The sequence below is a fragment of the Tympanuchus pallidicinctus genome, unplaced genomic scaffold, assembly GCF_026119805.1.
Source record: "Tympanuchus pallidicinctus isolate F22 unplaced genomic scaffold, pur_lepc_1.0 scaffold8, whole genome shotgun sequence".
NCBI lineage: Eukaryota > Metazoa > Chordata > Aves > Galliformes > Phasianidae > Tympanuchus > Tympanuchus pallidicinctus.
This window is the reverse complement of record NW_026294802.1, coordinates 17,715,565-17,738,382: the sequence shown is the minus strand read 5'-3', so window position 1 is coordinate 17,738,382 and position 22,818 is coordinate 17,715,565. Positions and strand designations below refer to the sequence as shown.

Sequence of the window (22,818 nt, the reverse complement as noted above, 5' to 3'; positions counted from 1 at the left end):
GACAAGAGGAACTGACTATCTCTCATACTGGTTCAATTTAATACAGGAGCTAGGAAGCAATAATCATGAGGAAACAAAAAATAATCTTTCATCAGGCTGATAACACCAGTGTATGACACACTTGGAGAGGGCCTGTGAGGAAACTGTACATTTGTATCCATTAACTACTCTATAAATACATACAGCCATCCAAATATTTCCTCCTTTTATACTAGACAAAAAAAAATCAGTACAGTTACCATATGTGTCTCTAGGATGATCTAGATGCACAATATTGCTGAGATTTAGGGAAGGCAAAGAGAGTGAATTTCTGCTGTTCCTGACAGATGTCTGCAGCTAAAGAACATGAACTTAATAACCTATACCTATGATATTTATGTAGTTGTCCCTAGTAGCTGCTCTCTCTGCAAACTGTACAGTTATTAAGATGGATGTAGGAGATGATTCTGGGCAGCCTGGTCTGGTGGTTGGTGACCCTGCACATAGCAGGGGGGTTGAAACTAGATGATCGCTGTGGTCCTTTTTAACCCAGGCCATTCTATGATTCTATGTAGCAGGATGAAGAGTCATACATAGTCAGAAAAACTTCTTTTGTAACTATATAAAACATGTTTTTATATTCAATAGAAGCAGCTTCTGATCTCATTTTCCTTTATTTGTTTTCAAAGTTTTTGTTTTCAAGATTCTTAAGTTTTTAAACTGTACTGTTGCTTGTATCCAGATCTTAGTTTGAGTTACAACAAGATACTCTCCAAAGCCAAATATCATTAGAAGTATAATTTCTATTATATATTCCAATTAGATGTTCCCCATCTGATTTCCTTTAAAATTTTTTTTTTTTTTTTTAAATGAAGGGGAAAAAAACCATTTAAACAGCATTAAGGCAGCTGAAATACTTTTCAAAATCTCATCTGGGCTTAAAAACCAAAAACCTCTATTAGAAAAAGAAGTTCTTCAGCTCACTCACAAAAGTCAGATACTAAAACTCTGAGACTTAGGATGATTATGATTGTGTCATGATGGCAATTAACTTCAGTTAAAATACAAAGGTGCAAGAAGATCTTTGACCTAGAGAAGAGCTGAGATGAAGTCCGGGGGCAGAAAAATATGAATTACAACTAATTGCAAATCTGAGGAGCTGGAGTCAAACAGCTCACGGTTGATGCACTGAGATTCAGGCCTTTAATAAGCACTCGAACATTTTCAAGCACTGTGGAAACATTTGTAAATGACTTTGCAGGACCAACTATGATATTTAATTTAGTTTTTCAAAATACTTATAGGATATGGATTGTCTTGTTTGAATATTTAATTTGCAATTATAAGAAATAATCAAACGTTTAAGCTTATGCATTTTTTATGAGACAATGTAGGTATGGAGATTTTTTTAAATCTGTTTGAAAAGTAGAAAGGCAGGAGATAATTTATTCCTCATCTCACTTCACAGCTCGTCAGACAGCTGTGCAATTCCTCACATGGTTTTCGTTGTGCTGCTTGTGCTCTGGTGTTCCTGCCTCCCAGGGTCTCTAGCCAGTGTCTTTCCTCTCTCTGGCCTCAGTCACCTTGAGAAAAAAGATGTTTTGTTCCACATTTTGCAGGCAAAGAATTTACATCTCAAAGCTGTTTCAAACAAGGTGCCAGAATGGATAAGTTCCAATGCTTTTACAGTGACAAATTTTTACCACAAAGGGTACGGACTTGAAGACCAATCTCTCATGCCCTTGCAGTGCTTCGTTACCCAGAAAATGGGTGAATGTGCACTTCAGGGCTCTTGGAAGGGTTAGATACTTGATGTCAAATGAACTGCAGAAGTAGATTAGTACTATTTGGCCATTTTTACAAGTGTGGCACAGATTATTTTAGTTCATCTCATTCCCTGAGAACCATATTTGACTTGCATTAAAGGCACCTGGATCAGAGGTAGTCAAATCTCACTAACTTCTATAAAATCTAACTCCTGCCTCATCTTTATATTAAAATGATGAGTTAAAAAACATCCCTGCTCTGGAAAAGCATGCCTGTTTTTTAACGGCATGAACATATTCGTTTTTATCAAGGCCTACATCTTGTAACTCTTCACCTGTTGAGGCTTCATGACTAGTTATGGGAACATGCATCAGTTACCATGACAACAGTACATGGGAGCACACAGATACTCTGCTTTTTGCTGAAAAATTAATAATTTTCGCTCTGTAAGAATTTTAAATGTTCTGCAGGCCAGTCAAATCCTAATTATTTCCTTATTATTCTCTTAGTTGTTTTTATATTTATTTTTTGAAAATATGGAAATGGGCTCATGGTGTACTTATGTTTTGAAAGACGAAAGCTCAGTAGCCAAAATGTCTCCTCCCTGCCAGAAATACTGAAAGAAGGCAGTTATATAACAGAAACATCTATAGGTCCACCCTCCTCCAAGGAGACCTCATTGTGGCCTTCCAGGACATGAAAGTAGCTTAAAAGCAGGAGGGGAACCAACTTTTACACAGCCTAATAGTAACAGGATAAGGGGGAATCACTTTAAACTAGAAGAGGGGAGATTTAGGTTAGATGTTAGGAAGAAATTCTTTACTTGCAGGGCAGTGAGGTACCGGCACAGGCTGCCCAGAGAGCTGTGGGCTCCCCATCCCTGTTGGCACCCAAGGCCAGGCTGGATGGGGCCCAGGGCAGCCTGAGCTGGTGGGGGGCAGCCCTGCCCACAGTGGAGAGTTGGAACTTGATATTTAAAGTCCCCTCCAACCTAAGCCATTCTATGATTCTATGAACCTCAGAACAGCTGTGCTTGGCCAAGTCTGAACTCCTGACTCTTGTGCTCACCACACTGCAGTACCAACAGAAATAACCAACTCTGCTTTCACTTGCACAGCACGTGAGGCTTTGTCACAGAAGTTATGAAAATTCAGAGCACTGCCTTATGCTACCTCTGATTTCCAAAAGGTGCCTTACTGCCTTTGCAAACACAGCACGTTCCTCAGCTGGGCAAAGCCTATAGATTAAGACAGAAAGGGCAGCACAACACACTGTGGGGCTGAAACTGTGCAAACTGAGCTGTTTACACTGTTTCGCGCTTTGAAGAAGTGAGCAAACAACAACACCAAGAACAGAAATCAAAGCTCCCACTGAGCAAGACGTCTGCTGGCACCTCCACGTCCTGTATGCGCATCATACAGCCCACATACGCTGACCACACGATACACGATGCGTGCACACAGAGTCCCAAAGGAGAGTGGACAGGTTACAAACTTTTTTTGTAATTCCAACAACATGACACTCGAGGAGAACAGCACGGCGACAGACTGTACATCCATAGAGTGACAACATAGCCATTTATCACTGTATCTTACATTATGAACCTGATGGATCGATGAGAAAGGATATCCTGCATTCTGGTTGGTCCAGATCTCACAGACAGAGGACTGCTAATATAAACAGAAAACTACATCTCATCTTGTAAATATTAATGCACTGCAACTGCCAAAAGGCAGGAATAATTAAGAAAAGGCTTGCAATAACATTAAAGAAGGAAGTAAAACAGCTGTTAAAAGTTTTGTTTTTTTTTTTGTAATTTGCTGATAGAATATTTTTGGATGACTGGAAGGAAACATAGCTTATCCAGTGATGTTAGAAGAGGCTTCCAACTGTGAGTACAAGAAAACAATTTAGTCACAAGTGCTGGTGATGTAAAGAGATAAAGTTATGCAGGCACAAGCAGAAAACGCAGAGAGTAGAAGAAATATTGGTTACTTTCAGCTTTCAGCAGGGAGGAAGTTTGAAGTCAACACCCCTAATTAAGCTTCAATATTTGAATCTCACTCTGCTGGAGACTTTCACAATAGAGGAAGGGAAAAACACTGCAATATAGTCAACAGGAAAGATTAGTTTTCTTTGTAATAATTATCAGAAAAGAATTGCAATGGAGTGAAGCAGTCAGCCACCATCTCCTTCCAGCAACATTTCCTTTGCATATAGAGATACAGATAATATTACCTTTGGTATTGACCATGGCTCCACTTTGCAATAAAAAAGTTTCTTTCCACCTTCTATGTTGTTTTATAGATAGCATGTAGTAGGCCAAGCAAAGTAAGCATACCGCAGCGTCTCTAACAAAAGCAACAGAGATAGGCAAGTGCAGTGTTCACCAGCATCCGTTAAATATTTCCTTGTTTGGACAGTCATCAAGAAAGCATCTGTGGCACCCCAGCAAAAGCTAAGACAACATTTTACAGTAGCCAGGCAACTAAAACAAAGCAATTGCCCACAGTATCTCAGGCAGGCAGCAACAAAAGGCAGTAGAGATGCATGAAAAATTCAACTGCAGCATCCAGAATATCTAGCGATTAATATATCAGTAATTTAACAGCAGCAGAGTGTGCACTGCTGGTCCTTGGCAGCAGCAGGAATTCAGCATCAATGCTCAGAACAGATAACCCTTGAAAATGCAATTCCACTCAGAAATAGGGTTCTTGATCTTACCTTTAGCAGCCTGAAACGTGGCTGCCTGGCTGGCGGCAGACTGGGCCACCAGCTCTGGTCAGCACTGGGCAGACTGGCACCCTTTGGACAGATGACTGAACTACCAGACAGGCTGGTGGCTGCCTAAAGTTATCATCCCTTATTTCATGATTTGAAGTGCGTGCACACACATCCTTTTCCCCAGCTTCAATAACTTTTAAATTTTCCCATATTCAGTTAATTTCTTCTTCTCTATCTTGTTTTTGAAGTTCTTTGCTTTTGCTCAGTGACAAGCAAGGCTCTACGTTTTAACAGCATTAATTAATTAAATTAGTCAATTAAAACTTTGGCTTTGCTTTACTACCCACTGCCTCACCCTCTGCAACTTGCTACATTGCAGTCAGACCACCCCTGTGATGCACAGGTGTTTACTGTGCAGGGTCAGCAGCACCCACCCCTCCAGCTACTCCTGTTGCACGCTATTAAGATATCTCACCACTTGGCACTAGTTGTCTTTTTCCCCTCCTCTGTGTGTCAAGTATGTCAGCTTACTTCTGGGTGCTCCATCCACGCCCATCACTGTGATGCCTATCAGAGGCTATGCCTCAGCTTTTCAAGAACAGAGTAAAAGTGAAGGCATTTCCATGCCAGGTGCAGCATCCCCAAGCACCTGGCAGTCAAGAAAACATCCTTCAGTGCTGTTTGGATGCACTACCTGAGGTCCTGAAAGTAGTAAGGAAATCAGGTCGGCACTGCAAACTAATAGACATTTCATTTCTCTCAAGCACTGAGGGTGGTGGCAAAGGGTTGCCAGGATGTTGTATTGTACAGCCAGTTCTCACTACTTTAAGGTTGTCCTCCAGTTCTGCCTCTGCTGAGGACCTGCCCTTAGGAGTGCCTGGTGCCTCCTGCCAGAGGCTGTTATAAATAAATAAATACACAATACAGCTACAGCTGCCTTGGTGCTAACTCAGGAATAGGTAACATGATGCTGCAGTAAGTGCATATGCAAGCTTTAAGTTGCCACACTTTAAAAAAAAGGCAGGGAATCAACCCTTTCTTACACATGCCGTGCTGTCCACCCTGTTCCTCCCATCCCAAAGAGAGCCCTGTGGGATGGTGCCCTCACTCCAAGAGCTGGGAGCTCTGAATCTGATGCTGTGCTCCAGCCAAGGGAGTTCACACCTATGTGTATCACCTTCCTCCTCCCTGGGTTAAAGCAGCAGAAGACAGGCTGTCTTCAACCCCTATTACAAATGAAGGGAAGTCTTCCTTAAGTCCTTGGAGAAAGAAGAGTGCATAAAGTCAGTTTGAAGCACTCACCTGCAAGAGACAAGTTGTGGGTCCCGGTCTCTGCTTCTTACCTCCAGAACTAATGGTTTGGAGGATGTAGGATTTAAATTGCCTTTAAGTAGGGGTGACTTGATTTATTAAAAGAGGACCAGCAGCAAATGATAATGTGAATGTCTCTTGAATGTATGAATGGCCAGCTGGAAGTACAGCCGTGCAAAAGTCATTACTCAGTTCTGCACTCATTAATGTTTGAATGGCAAAGGTACTGATATGCCATACAAAAGGAACATTAATTTTACAGAAGGTAATGAATTCAAATTCAGAAACCAACCTTTTCCTTGCACCACTGTAAAAATATTTAGCATTTCCTATATGCATATTTTATGTCTTCAAAGTGCTGAATTTTTTTAATGAACAATGAAATCCCCCTGAGAAATACTGAAAGTTGCATACCCCTGTGCTGAAGTGGAAGAAACCACAAAAAGGAGAAAGGTTAAGTGAGCATCTGAGGACAGGAAATAGGCAGTAGGAAGGAGGGTTGGGATTGCAGTTCAAACACACCCAAATTTCAGTTCCCAAAACATAACACATTTTCCTTCCCAAAAGAAGGAAAATAACTAAATCCATGCATGCACTTCCACCATAATAATCGGAAATACATTTGGGCACCCAGTACCATTCTCACAGTAGGCTTGTGAAATAACATTTTCCTAAGGAACAGAGCAAACAACAGCAACAAAAAGCAGCTGATTAGTATGATTAGTATCAAGCATTCATTTCTTATTTGTACGCATTTATCACTTGGGAAGAACAACACTCCAACAAGAATGTGATATACTACGATACTACACTTTTGTGATACTGTATTCCCTTGTAAAGCTGTAGGTGTTCCATACATAAAAGATTTCCATCTAGTCACTGTAGGACACAACTCTGATGGACAGGAAGGGAAAGAAAGGGAACAGATTTCACAGTACCATGAGCTACTCATGACGTAGGGGCTGGCTAACAGTGCTAGAGGGAGGAGATGAGGCTCCATGTCCTGCTCTCCGCTTGCTTATCTCCCTTACTTCCCCAGTAGTCAGTTCTGACATAATCTCTGACTCACTTTATGACTATCTTTTACATGAGTTATTTTATGGACATTTTCACTTCTGTTTATATAACTTAACATCCATGATTTCAAGACAACACATTTACATACACTGTTCCTGCTAACTTCATCTGTGAGAGAAGTTAACAGGGCCTAACTATCTCAGACACCTGCAGTGAAATTAGTAGCCAGTCACTTCACAAATTGTTTCTGCATTCCCATCCGCTTCAACTCTTTCTAATTACTCAAAGATTTACTGGAAAAAAACGTAGGACAGGGCATATATTGGTCTTCAATGTTGCTGACTGTGAAGGAGGTAACTTAATGCATTGTAAAGTGAACAAAATTACCCAAGAAGTTAGCTTAAGCTCCATCTCTAATGAAAAGGATGACTTTGCTGATAATCTGAAGACATAAATTACTGAAAGTGATCACAGGCAGCAAGACTGATAATGGAAAGGGTACTATTTATAAAGAGAAGAAAGAAGGAAAGCAACAGAAAATTAAACCTGGAATTCATATTCAGAAGGAACAGGAGCTGGGTAGAAGGCAGCCCTGACATATTCAGCATTGGTCAACTCGGTGGCACTCAAGGAGATGTTGAAGATTTACCTAAACTAGGAGCAATTATCTTCAAAAAGTCATGGAAAATACTTGAAACAACAAAGGAAGGGCTAAAGAAATATTTAGGTGGGGAGAAAAGAAAGATTTGGGAAGTTATTGTCAGCCTAAAGGCAGGGGCCAGCAAAATTGTTTAAAAATCCAGTCACCAGATGTGTCCTTGTTCTCATGCCCCTTGAAACATGACATTGCTCCTGGACATGTAAAATAAACACTCGGGAATGTTTGCATGGATGTGTGCATTCTGTACCTAGCTTTCTACATATTAATTTACACATGTATAAAACTGAAGCTAATGGAAAAGTGTCATCTTGCCTGTGACACGTTACCTACCAGAGCTTCCATGAGGCAAGAAAATTCAAGATGTTGGTGATGAAATTGTTCATTATGAATCATCTCAGATCAAATTTTCTTCCTTTGTTAGAAAACTGGCCTACTAAATCAGCAGCAGAAAGGAGAAGCACAGCAGGACTTGGGTGACTTGAGACCATTCCTTGTACACAAACTAGCTTGAATCAAAATGCAGTGACTGCACAAGAAATTGAAATACACATTTAGAGAATAATTATTAGTATTTAAGCATAACTTGATGGGAACATGTTGAGAGCATCCACAATGATCTACATCATGCAGATCTTCTGGAGAGGATTCAGAATTCAAGGACATTCCAGAATCAGGTATGAATAGAAAATGGATTTGACCAACTGCAGAAACTGGTCAGATAAAAATTTAGCAAGAGTATTCCTTTGTAAGTTGAGATTAAATAGACAAATAAAATAGCAGTGTTTAATGGAAGAGGACACCACAAGTTAAATATAGAAGTTTTGCAAATGAATAAGCAAATAAAACACAGAATAATGGGGATTGGAATGAAGCTGAGGAAGTTTACATTACAACCTCAGCTCAAAACTTGAGTAGCTGCAAGATGAGATCAGGTTGCTAAGAGTTTCATCCTGCCAGGTCTTGAAAACCTCCAGGGACAGAAACTACTCAGCCTCTATGAGCAACTTATCCCCTTGCTGTCCTAAATTCCCATGGGGAGGAATTTTTCCTGGACACCCAATCTAAGCCTCTGTTCTTCCCATTTTTGTACTGATGCCATCTCTTGTCCAGCCATCCCTGTTCCTCCAGCCTCTCTTCACAAGGCAAGAGCTCCTGCCTACCAACCGCCCTGGTAGCCCTTAATGGAACTCGCCTGTCCTATTTAACAAAAGGATGTATTTAATATAAGTAGCATATTGCAATTAATGGGAAAGAATTTCTGGGCCATACATACAGAGGTACCATCTGGAGCATCAACCAATCTTACTTCATGGAAGATGGAAGCAAACTGAAAGAATCCAAGAGAGATTAACAATAATAAAATAGAAGTCTAGAAAACACAAAGCCATGGGCATGGTTATATTAATATCAGCCCCAAAGTGTCTCCTCATTCCAGAGCCAGTCTGAGAAGAGTGGGACATCATAACTTAAGGCAAGGGGACTCCTGGAGAAAGGCAATGGGAAACCTAGGGGCATCCTTGTTGCAAATTATCTCACTAACTATAATTTAGTCTCACTCCAGAAATGAAGAGAATTTTGGATCAAACCCTAGAAAATCATTCTTGGTATGGCAAACAACCTTCGAGGGTGCAATAGCTGAAAGAAACAAATGAAATGTGATGAATGAGACTGTCTGGCCCCTTTTGTAATTGTCACTCCAAATATTTCAGGACTGTGGGAGAGCACTTGTGCAGTACCAATGAATGTTGCTTCCCTGAACATTCCCAGAGCCCTCAGGAGAACTTGTCTTATCAACGGGACAATCACAGATCCTCCAGTGGAAACAAGATCTTGCGAGATGGAGAGTGAAATCTGACATTGGCAATTCTGTAATAGGTGGAGCAGAAATTAGAAATATCAGTTCTTATTAGAGCAAGAAATAAACACCCTCAGCTCTACAGCCATTCTACTGGCCCAGTGGCTCATGGTGAGAGGCCAGGCCCTCACCCATTCATGACTTCCCTTCTGCTGGTGCTGCCAGCTACAAGCGCTGCCCAGCCCTTTTGTATTGCATACAGGAGGCAAACTTCTGGACAAGCATAGAAATAAAATGTGTAGCTTCAGAAGGGAACATTAGGCAGAAGTATCTACATTTTAGCAAAACTAAAACCACGTAAAAAAAGCAGCAAGCTGAGCTCTTTCAGAAGAACCTCTCAAACTCTCAGTATAAGTTCTTTTACAGGAGCTAAAAATGTAAATGCTAGATTCTAAAATTCAGCTTTGTCTCTGAGATATTCAGCTTTTCATCAAGAATACAGTCTCTTTGTCAGTAGAAGCTACCTCAACTTTTCCATTTTTCATATAATTCTCCTCCATTTTTCATATAATCTTTCCAATGCAGAGCCTCTAGCTCACATGACTGAGTGTGAAAAACAGTAAATTAATAAAGAACATCTGTCCCCATCCTGGTATATTATTTATGGCATTAGTTTGGATCATTAGTACCAAATATAGAAACAACTTCCTTAATTCCATATGCTGAAGCAGCATGTAGGTATAATCCACATCCCACAGCTTTAGTTCTAAAATGTTAGCTTCTGTAGCTGTTTTGAAAAATATGAATCTTTTTGTTCAGACAGAAATTGCTTACATTTTTCATGTCTTTATCAGTTTCCTTGTTCACTAAATACAAAATACTCAAGGGTGGCCCTGCATGTGGCAGGGGGGTTGGAGATTCATGATCCTTGAGGTCCCTTCCAACCCTGGCCATTCTGTGATTCTGTGATTCTGTTTTACAGATGCAGGTTTGTTCAAATTTATGGTTCAAGACTTAGTAATCTATGGTGTTATTCTATAACATCTGTATCTGAATTAAAAAGACAAATTTCAGTAGAACCTATACAACGCCCCAAAAATAGAAAATCATTTAAGTATTTTTATTTTGATGTTAAATTGAAGGTCTTCATAGACAAGTCATCTTTCTACATTTAAAAACAAGATGCACCTGAAAATACGAATGACAGAACATCCTGTTAGGATTCTATATACTTTTCTTTAAAATGGTGTTTGTTCATCCTCAGAGTGTGCACAATCTTTTTTGTTGTTGTTGCTTATTTGAAAAGCAGAATTAAGAACACATGAGAAGTAAGCACAGAATGAAATAACTTAGGCATCCATAGTTTTGTGTTTACTGTTTCTTAAATCCACTAGTAAAGAAATCTGTTATTTCACCAGTAATTTCAACCATTCATAAAATCCATTCTTCACGTCTTCTTAGATAATCTCATTTTACACATCATTTTTCTCTTGGGCATATTTTCCTCCGTTCATCATAATCTTTAAATCCTTCTAAAGCAGGAAAGGAGACAGAAGAAGATGCAGGAAATAAGCAAATAAAAAAATGCCATACCATGGTTGAAAATAAAAAAAAACCAACCAAACAACAAACCCACAAAGTGTGCCAAACAAAAAACTCACTACAACTACCACCTGAAAACAGATCCTATCAGACAACAGTTTTATCTTGTCCGCCAAGCTGCAACATCCCTATACCTCAACTTTCTTAGCTTTAAAATGGAAAACAATTTTAAATCATGTAGCCCCACAGTGCACTGGAGAAATGAATGCGCCAGTATCCATGAGATACTTGGAAGATATTACTGAGTTGAAAGCATAGTTTCAGAAAGCAGAAGTATTTTTTCACTATTTTCATGTAAACATGTCTTCATTAATTTTGTCTCTTCTTTTTTATTCCACTTTTCCTCTGCTGTAGATAAAGCATCTCCATTTAAATAACTAGCTCCTACCTATCCCTCCTAATCCTTTAGAGAACTACTATAATTTACAAAACAATGTTACAAAGCATAATCCCAATAGTGGAGGAAGCTTCATTTCAAACTTACTACCCAGTCATTACAATGAAATCACACATTGGTTATCTTGTGCTTTGGAGAACAGAAAAACAAAAGCCCTCAAACAATGGGAACCAATGTACCTGGGAAGGCTTTAAAAATTTGGGTTCCGTATCTCTGGGAACTAACATATCTTGCCAGGATTTGTGAATAATGTTTCTAACTCTCCGATCTAAAGGATTCCCTTCTTCCCACTGCGGTGACACTGTATGGTTTACCCAACCAAGAAGCTTAACCTGACTCACTACACTTTTTTTCTCCCCAAAGGCAGACACAACACAGAGCTTCCCGAGAGCTTCAGAGGGGCACCCATTACCTCCCAGAACAATAAACATTCACACCTCAGGGTACGTGGTGTGTTCACCTTTGGGGACAATATGCACCAGTACCAGAGAGCCCTGAACCCACTATGGGATCCTGCTCAGTCATGCCATCAGCTGCCAATGAGCAATGTGCAGAGGTGCACCCTACATCTCCTTCTATCTCCTTCTGCCTGCCATGGGCAGGACACTCTTGATGTTATAACCTCCAGAGCTCTTCACCACAAATAGTCTTTTTTTCCCCCCTGTGATCTCAGGGGTAAATTAAGAGCCTTCAGTAGGGATCCTCCTATTGATTTCAGATCCAAAGCCCTTAGGCTTTGCCTGCATGATTTCACTTCTATTTTAAAGGTCTGGGCAATCTCAGCTATTTTAAACTACATTAATTTGTTCACATTAATGTACAACTTGTAGGCTCAGAACTCAACATCCACAGTCAAAGATGACTCAGACTACTAAACCCTTTCTGGATTTTTTTTCCCTCTTTTTCTGAAAGCAAACCATCTCACTATCTTCTCTCCTACCTTCTTGGCTGTTCTCATTTATCCAATCAGATGTCAGTGACTTCCACAGCTGTTGTTCCTCACTGTTCATATTAGGACTTTCCCTCTTGGGTCACTTACAGTCTGCTGGGGAACTGTGTGAATGAGGGTACATACTGGCCTTAAGACAAAACCACCCACATTAAGTAAATTTAAGTCAGTGCTTCCTCCAGGAAATAAAGTCTTGTATTACTTACAAACAGATTTGATTACGATTTGGAGAATTGTTTAAACCCATTTAGCAGATCAAAGGAATACAGATTTACTGATGTGCTCATTGTTTCAACAAATACTGGTTCATAGCTGATGCAAAGATCTACACGCTTGTTTCCCTCATAAAACATTAGTGAAAACACAGGCCATGGTAAAGATGCCAACTTTAGATCTCATTTTCTCAAAATATCCTCTTCAGATTTTACATTTTAAATGGCCTTATCCTAACATATTCTGAAATTAAAAAGTCCATGAAAGTAATACCATGAAAAAACTCTCATGTGTTTGTCTTTCTCTTCAAGGCTGTAAAATATCCATCAATCTCATTAGACACCTAAAACCCTTCCAAAAAAATCACAACTTCAAAGAGAACTTTATGCACATATGTTTACCATGGCATTCAGTACACATGCAGACTCATACAGCACCATGCAAATAGCTCAGCAAAGAAGCGGTTAAGATAAATGATATGCTCAAAGCACTTCCAAAAATCACTCTAGATCATTCTGTTTGTGAGAAGCATTCTTGCTGACAAGCAGGATTGGTATCAGCCTCAGAAGTTGACGTCGATCAGACATAAGTCAAGGAACCTCCAAACTGCAAGGAGCAACTTGTGAGATAAAACACGGATCGGAATGCTCATATCAATGAAATGGATATCCTTTATTCTCCAGAAGTAATTATCATACCTTTGGCTTCAAAGGGGTTTGGGGGGAAAAATTTGAAGGAAATATGGTTAATTCTCACAGAGTACCATTTAACATATTGCAAAAACAAAACAAAACAAAACATCTATTTTTAGGAAATGGTTGAAAAAAATCCCTGATTAGCCTCTTAATGGGGTGAGTCCAATTTAGTGAGAAGGATCACCAGAGGGAGTTACTGACTTTCCCATTAAAGTCAAAGGGAATTACGCATACATCAGGAGTGCAGAATTTGGGGGTGGAGCTGAGAAAGACTCCAAACAGACTGCAGTTCTGATGGAAAATATTGTCTTACGGATTTCAGTGAATCCATTTCCCCCTTTGGAGTCCCAAAGGATAACTGTTATATTCCACAGTGAAAGTTAGAAGGCACAGAAGTCAGTCATGCAGTGGTTACAAACTGCCCCTTTCCCCACTTTGTCCTCTTCCAGGTGCCATACATATGACAGTGTGTCATACCTCTTGGGAATATCAGCACTTCAAACAGGAAGAGAAAAGAGTGAAAAGTAGAGAGGAAGAATTGCTACTATGGCTTTTTCTTCTCCAATGATAGTTACTAAAAGAGGAAGTGAGAATAGGGATTTGTAAACTAAGTGATAAAATAAACTAAGTAGATGACCCAGTCTACTCAGCCATGAGCAAGTGGTTACTTAATTCTCAATTTTGTGACCTTCAAAGAGCAAGAAGTTCACAGCAAGAAGTGGGCTTTTCCTTGCCAAGCTTCAGCTCAGCCTTGTTTTTGCCACAGAAGCCCAGCAGGCTTTGATTTGAAAATGAGCTCATTCACCAGGCAACTTTCCCCTTAATTCTGTGCAATAGCATTATACAGCAGAAAATGAGGTGATCTGAAAAGGCAAGGAAAGAGCCCCACCCTACCAAATGCAATTTCACCTCCCTAGAAATGTCCTCTGAACAAACGGAATTCAATTTGTTTCTGTGTTCCCAGGTAACAGCAGCACCTTGTTTGGCTTGTTTATTTAATTACCTTTTCTTGTTCATGCAATTAACTCAGAGACTGCAGCCTTTTGTTCATTATGTTCACCATAATACAGTTATTTGCATAGCGGTTGCCATTTCCAGGCTGGATTTTAAAGCTCTATTTTGGGCTGTGCCTGACAACTGCTGGGAAGGCTTAGGCAGGGCTGAAGGCAGCATCCTGCTGCATTCTGCTCTGTGTTGGGATGAGCCACACTGTGAGCTGCATGGGCTGCACAGCTGCTTCTGATGGTAGATCCAAAGTAGGCCCAACTCGCACTGCAGTGCACCGCATGCGTTGTATGTGCTCTCAAAAAACAGCTCAGCTGTTTTTGCTGATGAGGTGCCAAAGATCAACTTTACTGACCATTAGAGCAGTACAGGGCATCACTCTGGTCAACATATACTCATACTGCAGTTGGGTGAAGAAATTTAGAGATGGAGTCTATTTTAGACTTTCTTTCACGAAGAATTTAACAACCAACTCAATTTAGTGTTGCTGTGAAGCTCATGTGAGCTGTTAAAAAATAAAATATTTTCTTAAATACTCAGATATATCTTCAGATCACAAAGGTTAGCAGAATGCCAACCCTTTCCTTTAATAAATGTGATAATCACCAAAATCATCCATCCTGAATTTTGGCCAGTGAAATTTGGCCAACTTATTTTTATGTTTATTGCTCAGAAATAGAAGAATCCACACTTCCCTGCAGAAGCCAGAGGCAGTGACAGTGGGAGTCTGCATGTTCTGGTGTGCAGCAGGCACCTTCATCTCAGCCGAGAGGCACCTAAACACCCACAAAATTCTTCCTCTCAGGAGAAACAGCATACCAACTTATGTGATTTGAAATAGAACTGGAACACACAGCTTAGAAAAATTGTCAGTCTTCATGGTTAACAAATAGCTTTAATATATGGAAGACCAATAGCTATGGTTAGAATCAGCTCTGTAACCAAGGGTAGCAAAGAGCATCCCTTTAATGGCATGGTTATAATCCTACCTGTGCCATCTGCCTCTCCAGCTTCGACCGGGGAATGTCATCAAAATAGTTTTCATTTCTTCTTCTCCTTGCATCGCCCTGCATGATAATGTGGGGAACGTCCAGGGAGCCACCAGTAGTGAAAGTGCTTTGGCTGAGTGATGGAGACAACTGAGGAGGAGTGTGGTTACCGCTGGGTTCCTGGACAGAGAGGATAAATATATAGCATATTTGCCAGACTACACATTTTAAAATGTATTTCAGTTATTCAGGCTAAAAAAAGATTAATGAAGAATTCCTGAAGTGGAGATTATTGTGAATGAACATTATGGAGATGACAGTGAGCTCACAGCAGCACAGAGGAAGCAGTCACTTCTTTCTTCTCAAAACCCCTCTTCCTCCCTTGTATGTGAGAAGAATAAGGCAGTTCTAGGAGGTGGCTCTCTTCTTCCTGTGCATGTGGCTAGGGAGCTGACAGACAGCACTCAGAAATTTGGCTCTTTCGCCAAAAATGTGCTACCTAAGGTGCAGGGCCCACACAAAGAAAAGAATACTTAATTGCAACTACAAGCAAGTGGCAAATCCGTTCTCTAAAACATCCTTGTGCAATATAGCAGTTCATTTCTTATTATCTGCTACAGAGATAAAAGTGAGTTACTCCTTGCCAAGGTCCAAACAAAGTTGTGATTTAGCACTAGCTGTTTGTAAGATGAAATACATTTACACCACTTCTGAGCAGCCACTCTGAGCAGCAAAAATGATTTGAAAGTGATCTGAACTCTAGTAACATCCCTTACTGAAAAAAAAAAAGCACGAGTATTTACAAAATATAGACACTTTGCCATTTTTATAGGTCTCATGGAATGTACGTTAACTTGAACTGCTGGATATTGGAAGCAAGCCAAGTAGCAATTCCTAGAATGCCCAAAAGACATATTTTCTTCTGTGCTGAACTGTGACCTTGTGTTGGTAAGTGTGCAAATACCACAGCAAAGAGGTACACGGACTCCATCTAACAAACAGCCAAACACATCCTCCTGAACACATCCTTATATGCTACCACAATGGTGACAGACAGCTGGGTAGGTATCTGTGGAAACATCTGTTCTCATGCACATCACACCAACTGTTCAAATACAATTTACAAACATCAGTAACCAAGCCCTTGGTGATTGCAACCAGCAGAAGCAGTACTAGAACTTGTTTGCCCGGTCAGCCCACATGGCTGCCACTCAGAGGGGACAACAAAACATAACATAACAGCTGTAACACCATTCCTCCCATGATGCTCAATTTCCAGCAGAAGATGCTCCTCTGTCAATAAGCTCTCTGGTTAGAACATACCCACGAGCATGTTTGCACAGTATCTGAATTATCCATTGCTGTAAAAATGTATTTTATTTCAGAAAAATAAGAAGGGACCTGAAGAAATTAAACAATGAGAAGCAGCAGAGACCTGCTTGACTTTGCATGGAAGGTAAAAAACCAAACCAAACAAACCACAACACCCTGCCTTCTTATTTAAAGAAAGAATTAACGTGGTATTTCACGCATGATTACATTGAACCAAATCTAATTCTGAAAAGCATTAAGGTACTTTACTCCATGCTGTTAAGAAACAAGATACAGCCAAAGGAAGCAGAGAGTTGTAATCTCTTCCAAATGGAAAGGAAAGTTGCAAACCTCTTTACGTGCTCAAATGATAGTAATATCTGATGTTAATACGTGAATTGTAGCAGTCTATGTGGCAACGTTCCTTGCAATTACAATTAACAGATTAATACTTCTCACACTGACTGACTAAGATCAGAGATATGTAGTTGTTTGGCAACTTTTAATTTACTGAGAACTTTATTTTTTTTAGTTCTCTAGCATGCCTATGATCTGAGACAAGTACTTGACATTTCCCATGGCAAAGAAAGGAGTGTTTTCCTCTCAGGAATAGTCTTTTTCCCTCCTTCATGCAAATCCACCTACATTTGGCCCAGTTAAAAGCTTCCGAAATGCTGCAGCCTGCATACTGTCATAAGGCTTGGTGAAGCACCGTCCCCGAAGCCTGTTCCCAGATCTTCCACGGGCCTGTCACTGACACGACCCTCACTATCCTTCGCCAAAAACAGAGGACAGGGACACCAAATCACTCCTTTCTAATGGCTGGCTTTTGATATTGATTGTGTATAATCAATAGATATCAAGATGCTATAATCACAATATAATCAAGAGAATTAGGCAAAGTAGACAACGATCACAAAAGAGAATGGAAGAGCTTACCCTTCAGCCAAACTCACCAGAAAACACCAAGAGAGGTGATCTCCAGAAGAGATCCTTCCTCTCTGGTAGCCAGCTCTTAAATAGGTCTAGGGGTGGGGGGAAGCCTGGCTCCACCCCTTCCGGCAGCACAGGAGAATTGCCTTCACCTGGCATTCTCTGGCTGACTCATGGCTCGCCTCAGGTGATCAATCAGAGGTTCAGGCCGTGACTCAGCAGTTCCCATACACAGGTGACTGCAATGGATACCAAGATTCCAGCTCTTATCAAGTTTTTCTTATTTTATCAAACTGCACATATAGAGGAAATTCACTCAAAATCAATATTGGAAGATTGCTAGGGAGCCAACAGAGGCAAGAATTACAAAGGCATGAAATAAAGGAATAATGGTGCCTCTGCATTATGGTACAGGATGTAACTGAATGACTCCATGCTATTTTCCCAGCACAGATGGATCCTTGGCTGTGCAGCATGTTGTCATATACTCAGCACTGTGTTATCATTAGTTATTGTGCAGTCAGTATTTTATTCTCACCTCTTTTCATGGCCCCAAACCACTTCTTTAAATTCTATTCACATCCTGCTCTGAAGATAGAATGGCTTATATTGTCATCTTCATGATGCTTGTGTGTGCTTTACAAACTTCAATCAATTTATTTTCACCACATCTTGTGATTTCTGGCATTTTATAATCACCACTTTAGCATGAGGGAGCTGAGGCACACAGACAAAGGCTAATAAATATCATCACTTTGGATGCCCAATTACAGTATCTGTTGCCTGATTTTCCAACTGCTTGTATTCAAAACTCCACTTCCATTGATCTAATTTGCAGTACTGTGTGCTCCGTACTCATATAAATCAGACTCCAGACTACAGCCAAATATACAGAATGTCTGTAACATACAATTAGTGGCTGTTTATGAGGCAATTATCTAAATAACTTGCCAAGAATGATCCCAAGGCTTTGTGGCAAAAGCAGGTGTGAATTTGTATTCTCATAGCTACAGTTATTCCTTTAATCATGATAGCCTCTCTCATCCTTTCTTCGTTTCTCTACCTCACTTCATACCCACTTTCTCATTTCCTTCACAAATTTGCAGATTGGTCAGGGATGGCTGGGCAGTGTGCTGTAACATATTCAGCACAGTGCCATCAACAGTGATGGTGTATTCATTACACGTTTTCACCCTGCTGTGAATGCAGGGATGCCTGATAATACATTCCACTACTGAAATCTGCTTTGTCCCCACCTCTCAGTCCCACAAGCAGGAACCATGCAGTCAAGGGTTGGAAGTGATCTTTAAGAGATCCTTCCCTAGGCCACCTAGGTATGCCTGAAGCCTGACAAGCATTTGTCTAACTAGTTTGTAAAAATGGGAATTCTCTCCAATGGATTCATTTCTGTGTTAAATTACAATTACTATTGTAGTGCTTCTTCAGGTTTTCAGTCTCAATTGTCATCCCTTTAATTTAACCTCCAGCCTCCAAGACCAACAAGGTGAGGATGGGGTTCCATGAATAACAGGTAAAGTGGTCACATACATAAAGATTGCATTGTAATGCACCAAGGATGCATAAGTAACCCAAGATGCAGCATTTTCTAACTTTTGAGCATAAGACTGAAATAAAAATAAAATCTCCTTATTAGTGTGGGAATAATACATTTCATAGAAATTTGTCTACTTGTTCCTTTTCTCAATATTTAACATCTCTTTCTTTGAAATATCTTCAACACTAATACAAAGAGTCAAAAAAGATGAAGTGTTAGCAGTGCTTAGGTTGACCTTGGGACCTTAAAGATACAGTCTTTAAACAAGGAACAATCTTTTCTATTAGATATAAATCAATCTTCTAGTAGCAGCAGATATTTTATTTAAACCAAGTTTTAAGCTAAAATTATTGCAAGCTACAGATTGAATATTATGTCCTTGCTGTCCTTGGGTGAAATGGTATAGTTGAAGATGGTGGGAGACTCATTCAAACTCATGTCCTTTCCTTTAGGATTCTCTGTGAAGACTGCAATACCACAAAATGATGAATGACATTTAGCATTTGCCTGCATCAGTAGCTCTGGCTGTTGGATGATACTTCCTACCGTTTTAACTACAGAGGGAGGACATCCAGCTTTATCTTCACTATTAATTGAGAATATACAATTCTAATCAGTAACATAGGCTGTGGAAACATTCCTACATGCTGAAGAGAAACTAATTCCCCAGTCCGAAGCACTGAAAGCACCGAGCAAAAATGTGTGACTTTCAAATGCCAGCCCATGATTCCTCTTTCCTTGATGTGTTTTAACACCTGCCATGCACCAGGAAATTATTCACATAATATATCCAATACAAAATACAAGAGAAATATCTGCCCATTTGTGAAATGTGCCTTAGAGCAGTACACCATGGATTTTGACACATTTTTTTTAGATGGCATTAGGAATAGGTTGAATTTAGGGATTTAAGATGTCTATATGTGGCATTTGAGAATAAGCAGGGTGAAAACAGACTGGTCACAGAAATCAGAGTGTATGTGAAAATAAGCCCTCATTCTGTCTTTCTCTATTTCTTTTTACACCAGAAAATTTGTCTTGGGAGCAGAGGCCACCCTCTGACATTTCAACATTTAGACCCAAATGAGATTCCAGTCAGAAATGCAGCCCCATGAAAATAATCAAATCCAATCAAATGCAAAAGATGTGACCAAAAATATCTACACAAAAAATGTGTAGATGAATATGAACTCCCTTGGAGAGAACACAGTAGGAATGGGTCAGACCTCAACTCAGCAAGGGTAAGAGGCAGCAAGAAAGCAAAGTTGCTGGACCAAAGAAACTGAAAAAAATTTGGTATAACAGTAGGAGATTAAAATAGGGGGAGTGTGAAAAATACCCAGGGACACTGCAACGAGACTTCTGAAGGAGGGAATACAAATGAAAAACAAAAATGCAAAGAAACTTCTGATACACAGTAAAACCTTGAGGGCATTTGTATCTCAACAATTCTAAGAGGCTCTCTTTAAAGAAAGGACATCTGAAAAGTAAGTCAGAGCATTCTCAAAATGTGGAAGGAGAACTGTAACTGAAGTACAGATCACTTGGGCTGAGATTCCTATGGGCAGATGTAGATGTGCAGCTTGCAGACACCTGCTCCTGAGTTGGCTTTTTGAGCTGAGAAGATAAGCTGGCAATTCTAAGGCACTGCCTCATCCTAAGGCAGACATCTGAACCAGGTCAGATGAATCATTTAGAGAAAATACCAAGTTCTCTGCATTGGCTACAAGGCCAGTTGTGGCTTAGCAGGTCAGCTGAAGATATCTACATTGTAAACTGCTGAAGAGAGATAAGCTGAACCACACTGAAAGTGGCTGTTGATTTCATTTGAATACAGGAATTGTTCTCTGACTTTTCAAGAAATGCAAACAAATGCTCGTGGGGACTCACCCTGAGGGTTATCGAACGAGGTGGCTTCTGAGGAGGATCTTCGTGTAGCCGGTCTCCCAAGGATGCCAGAACACGCTTCCGATGACCAATCAAGCTAATTTTTAAGACCTGGGAAAGTGACAAAATATCTCATTAGAAAGAACACATTGCAATCATTAAATAAAGAAGAACCGTTCAGAGTGAAGACATTTTCTCTCTAAGCACTTTAACAATTAGTTCACGGTACAGGTCGAGCAGAGCTGTGTAAAGCAAACAGAAAGCACAGAAAATGAAGGAAAATACCAAAGCAGGTATAAATGTGTAAAATGAAAAATAATCTCAGAAGAGTAAGGAGGAAAGAAGAATGATATAGAAAGAGAAGGTAGCTGAGCAGGACAAAAAAAAAACCAACAAGAGGAGACTGGAAACAGAGATGGAGTCAAGAAGTGAATTATAAGAATTATAGGAATTCACATGTATGGGAAGGTTGCCAGTATTAGAGACTAGAAAGGGAGGAACAGCCAACAGATACTTAGAGACAGTAACAAGGGGCAAAAGGAACTGCGTATACCATATAATACTAGTTATAGGCCTATTCATCATTCTTTTTATGGGTAGTCTCTGAATGACACGCACGGTTTGCATTTCTCTCTTAGAATCACCCTTATGTAAGAAAAACAGGATAGATACGTTCTCTCAAAACTTGTCCTGGTATTCCACTACTTCTATCAGATGCAATGAAAAATATCTGTTGCACACAAACATGACCATCTGTGGACATGTTCAAGCTCCTTCTGCTCATCCAAACTCCAAGAACACCACCGAAAAATTGTTTCAAATTCATTTGCAATTATTGCCTACCTATACCCCTCCCTGTCCCTACCATGCACAAAAACACCACTGTTTGTAGGAAAAAAGAAAGAGAAGAAACAGAAAGTTGGAAACTTGAGTATTACTGAAAAAAGAAACAATAAAGAACGTATTTTGATGACACTCTTTAATGGCTCCAATTGCTTCAAAGTGTAAAGCAGCCTTGACTGTAAAAGCAAGCCTCTGCTCTCCAACAGCAGATCCTCACGTAACTCTTCCAGACTGCATATGGTTTCATACACCAGAGCTGCCTCCATTCATTCCCAGAAGACAGTGCTTCCCACTATTTTTAGCGCCACCGTGTGTTAACAGCTATCAGTGGAGAGGAATTTCTCACTCAACCTAGAAAAAATGATAGTCCCCAGAAAACCCCGAAAACACTACCTTGTAAATGAACAATTACCTCAGTTCAAGCAGTACCACTAAGAATACTGCTCATGAAAAAAAATAAAACTAAACAAACAACAAAAAAGAAAGCCCAGCAGCTCTGCAAAGGCATCTCCTGGATCCATAATCTCAGGTTACAGTACAGCAACACACAGTCCTCATTCTCAGGGTGACCTCCAATCCACAGGAGAGTGAAATCATTCACACACCCACTCCTATATTATGCTGATACCACTAAATATCAAGAATATCCTGTCTACCTGAACCCATAAAGTGACGGGCTATGACATGATATGGACAAGACCTATGACAGGTCCGAGCTGTGGAGTCCCACCAGCCTCTTACGCTCCCTCGTGTTGGCCTACATCTGTGGAAGCTCTCATAAGGCTGAGATAGGAGAGCACACACTGAAATGCCAGAGGCACACAGGAGACTTAGTTATGTATTCAGTTTACACTGAATTTTAACAGAAGGGTGCACAGTTTATCTCGGTATTTAACTGTATGAAACACGTGAATGAACTACAGCTGCTTCAAGCTGTACTCAGGTAATGCACTTCACTGAACTCCTTTCTTTCATAATGCTTTCCCCATCATCAAGAGAATCTACCCAGAGATTTTTAAGTCAATCTACAATTCTTGGGTCATTCTGAGGTCCTCAACGCTTTTGAATGCCTTATTAGCTATATCAAACCAGGTAAAGGAATCCACACAAAGCAGTTCTCCATGATTTCATACAGCTGCTGAACAGGAGTCGAGAGGACACCAGTCTTGGGGGATTTTCACATAA

At 40.1% G+C, this 22,818-nt stretch overlaps 1 protein-coding gene across 15 annotated transcripts in view; it reads right to left on the bottom strand.

Annotated features, from left to right (window-relative positions):
* The window catches only part of ANKS1B (ankyrin repeat and sterile alpha motif domain containing 1B), a 403,660-nt gene that overhangs the window by 33,202 nt on the left and 347,640 nt on the right, over positions 1-22,818 (bottom strand). For 9 of the 15 annotated variants that reach the window (XM_052667844.1, XM_052667843.1, XM_052667839.1 and 6 more), the window contains 3 exons: positions 20,794-20,901; positions 15,105-15,284; positions 3,342-3,416 (listed from right to left, as the gene is read on the bottom strand). In XM_052667844.1, coding sequence (XP_052523804.1) covers positions 3,342-3,416; positions 15,105-15,284; positions 20,794-20,901 — 363 coding nt within the window. Of the gene's footprint in view, positions 1-3,341; positions 3,417-15,104; positions 15,285-17,354; positions 17,414-20,793; positions 20,902-22,818 lie in introns of those variants that run through there. The other 6 variants (XM_052667852.1, XM_052667841.1, XM_052667846.1 and 3 more) reach the window with 3 other exon arrangements.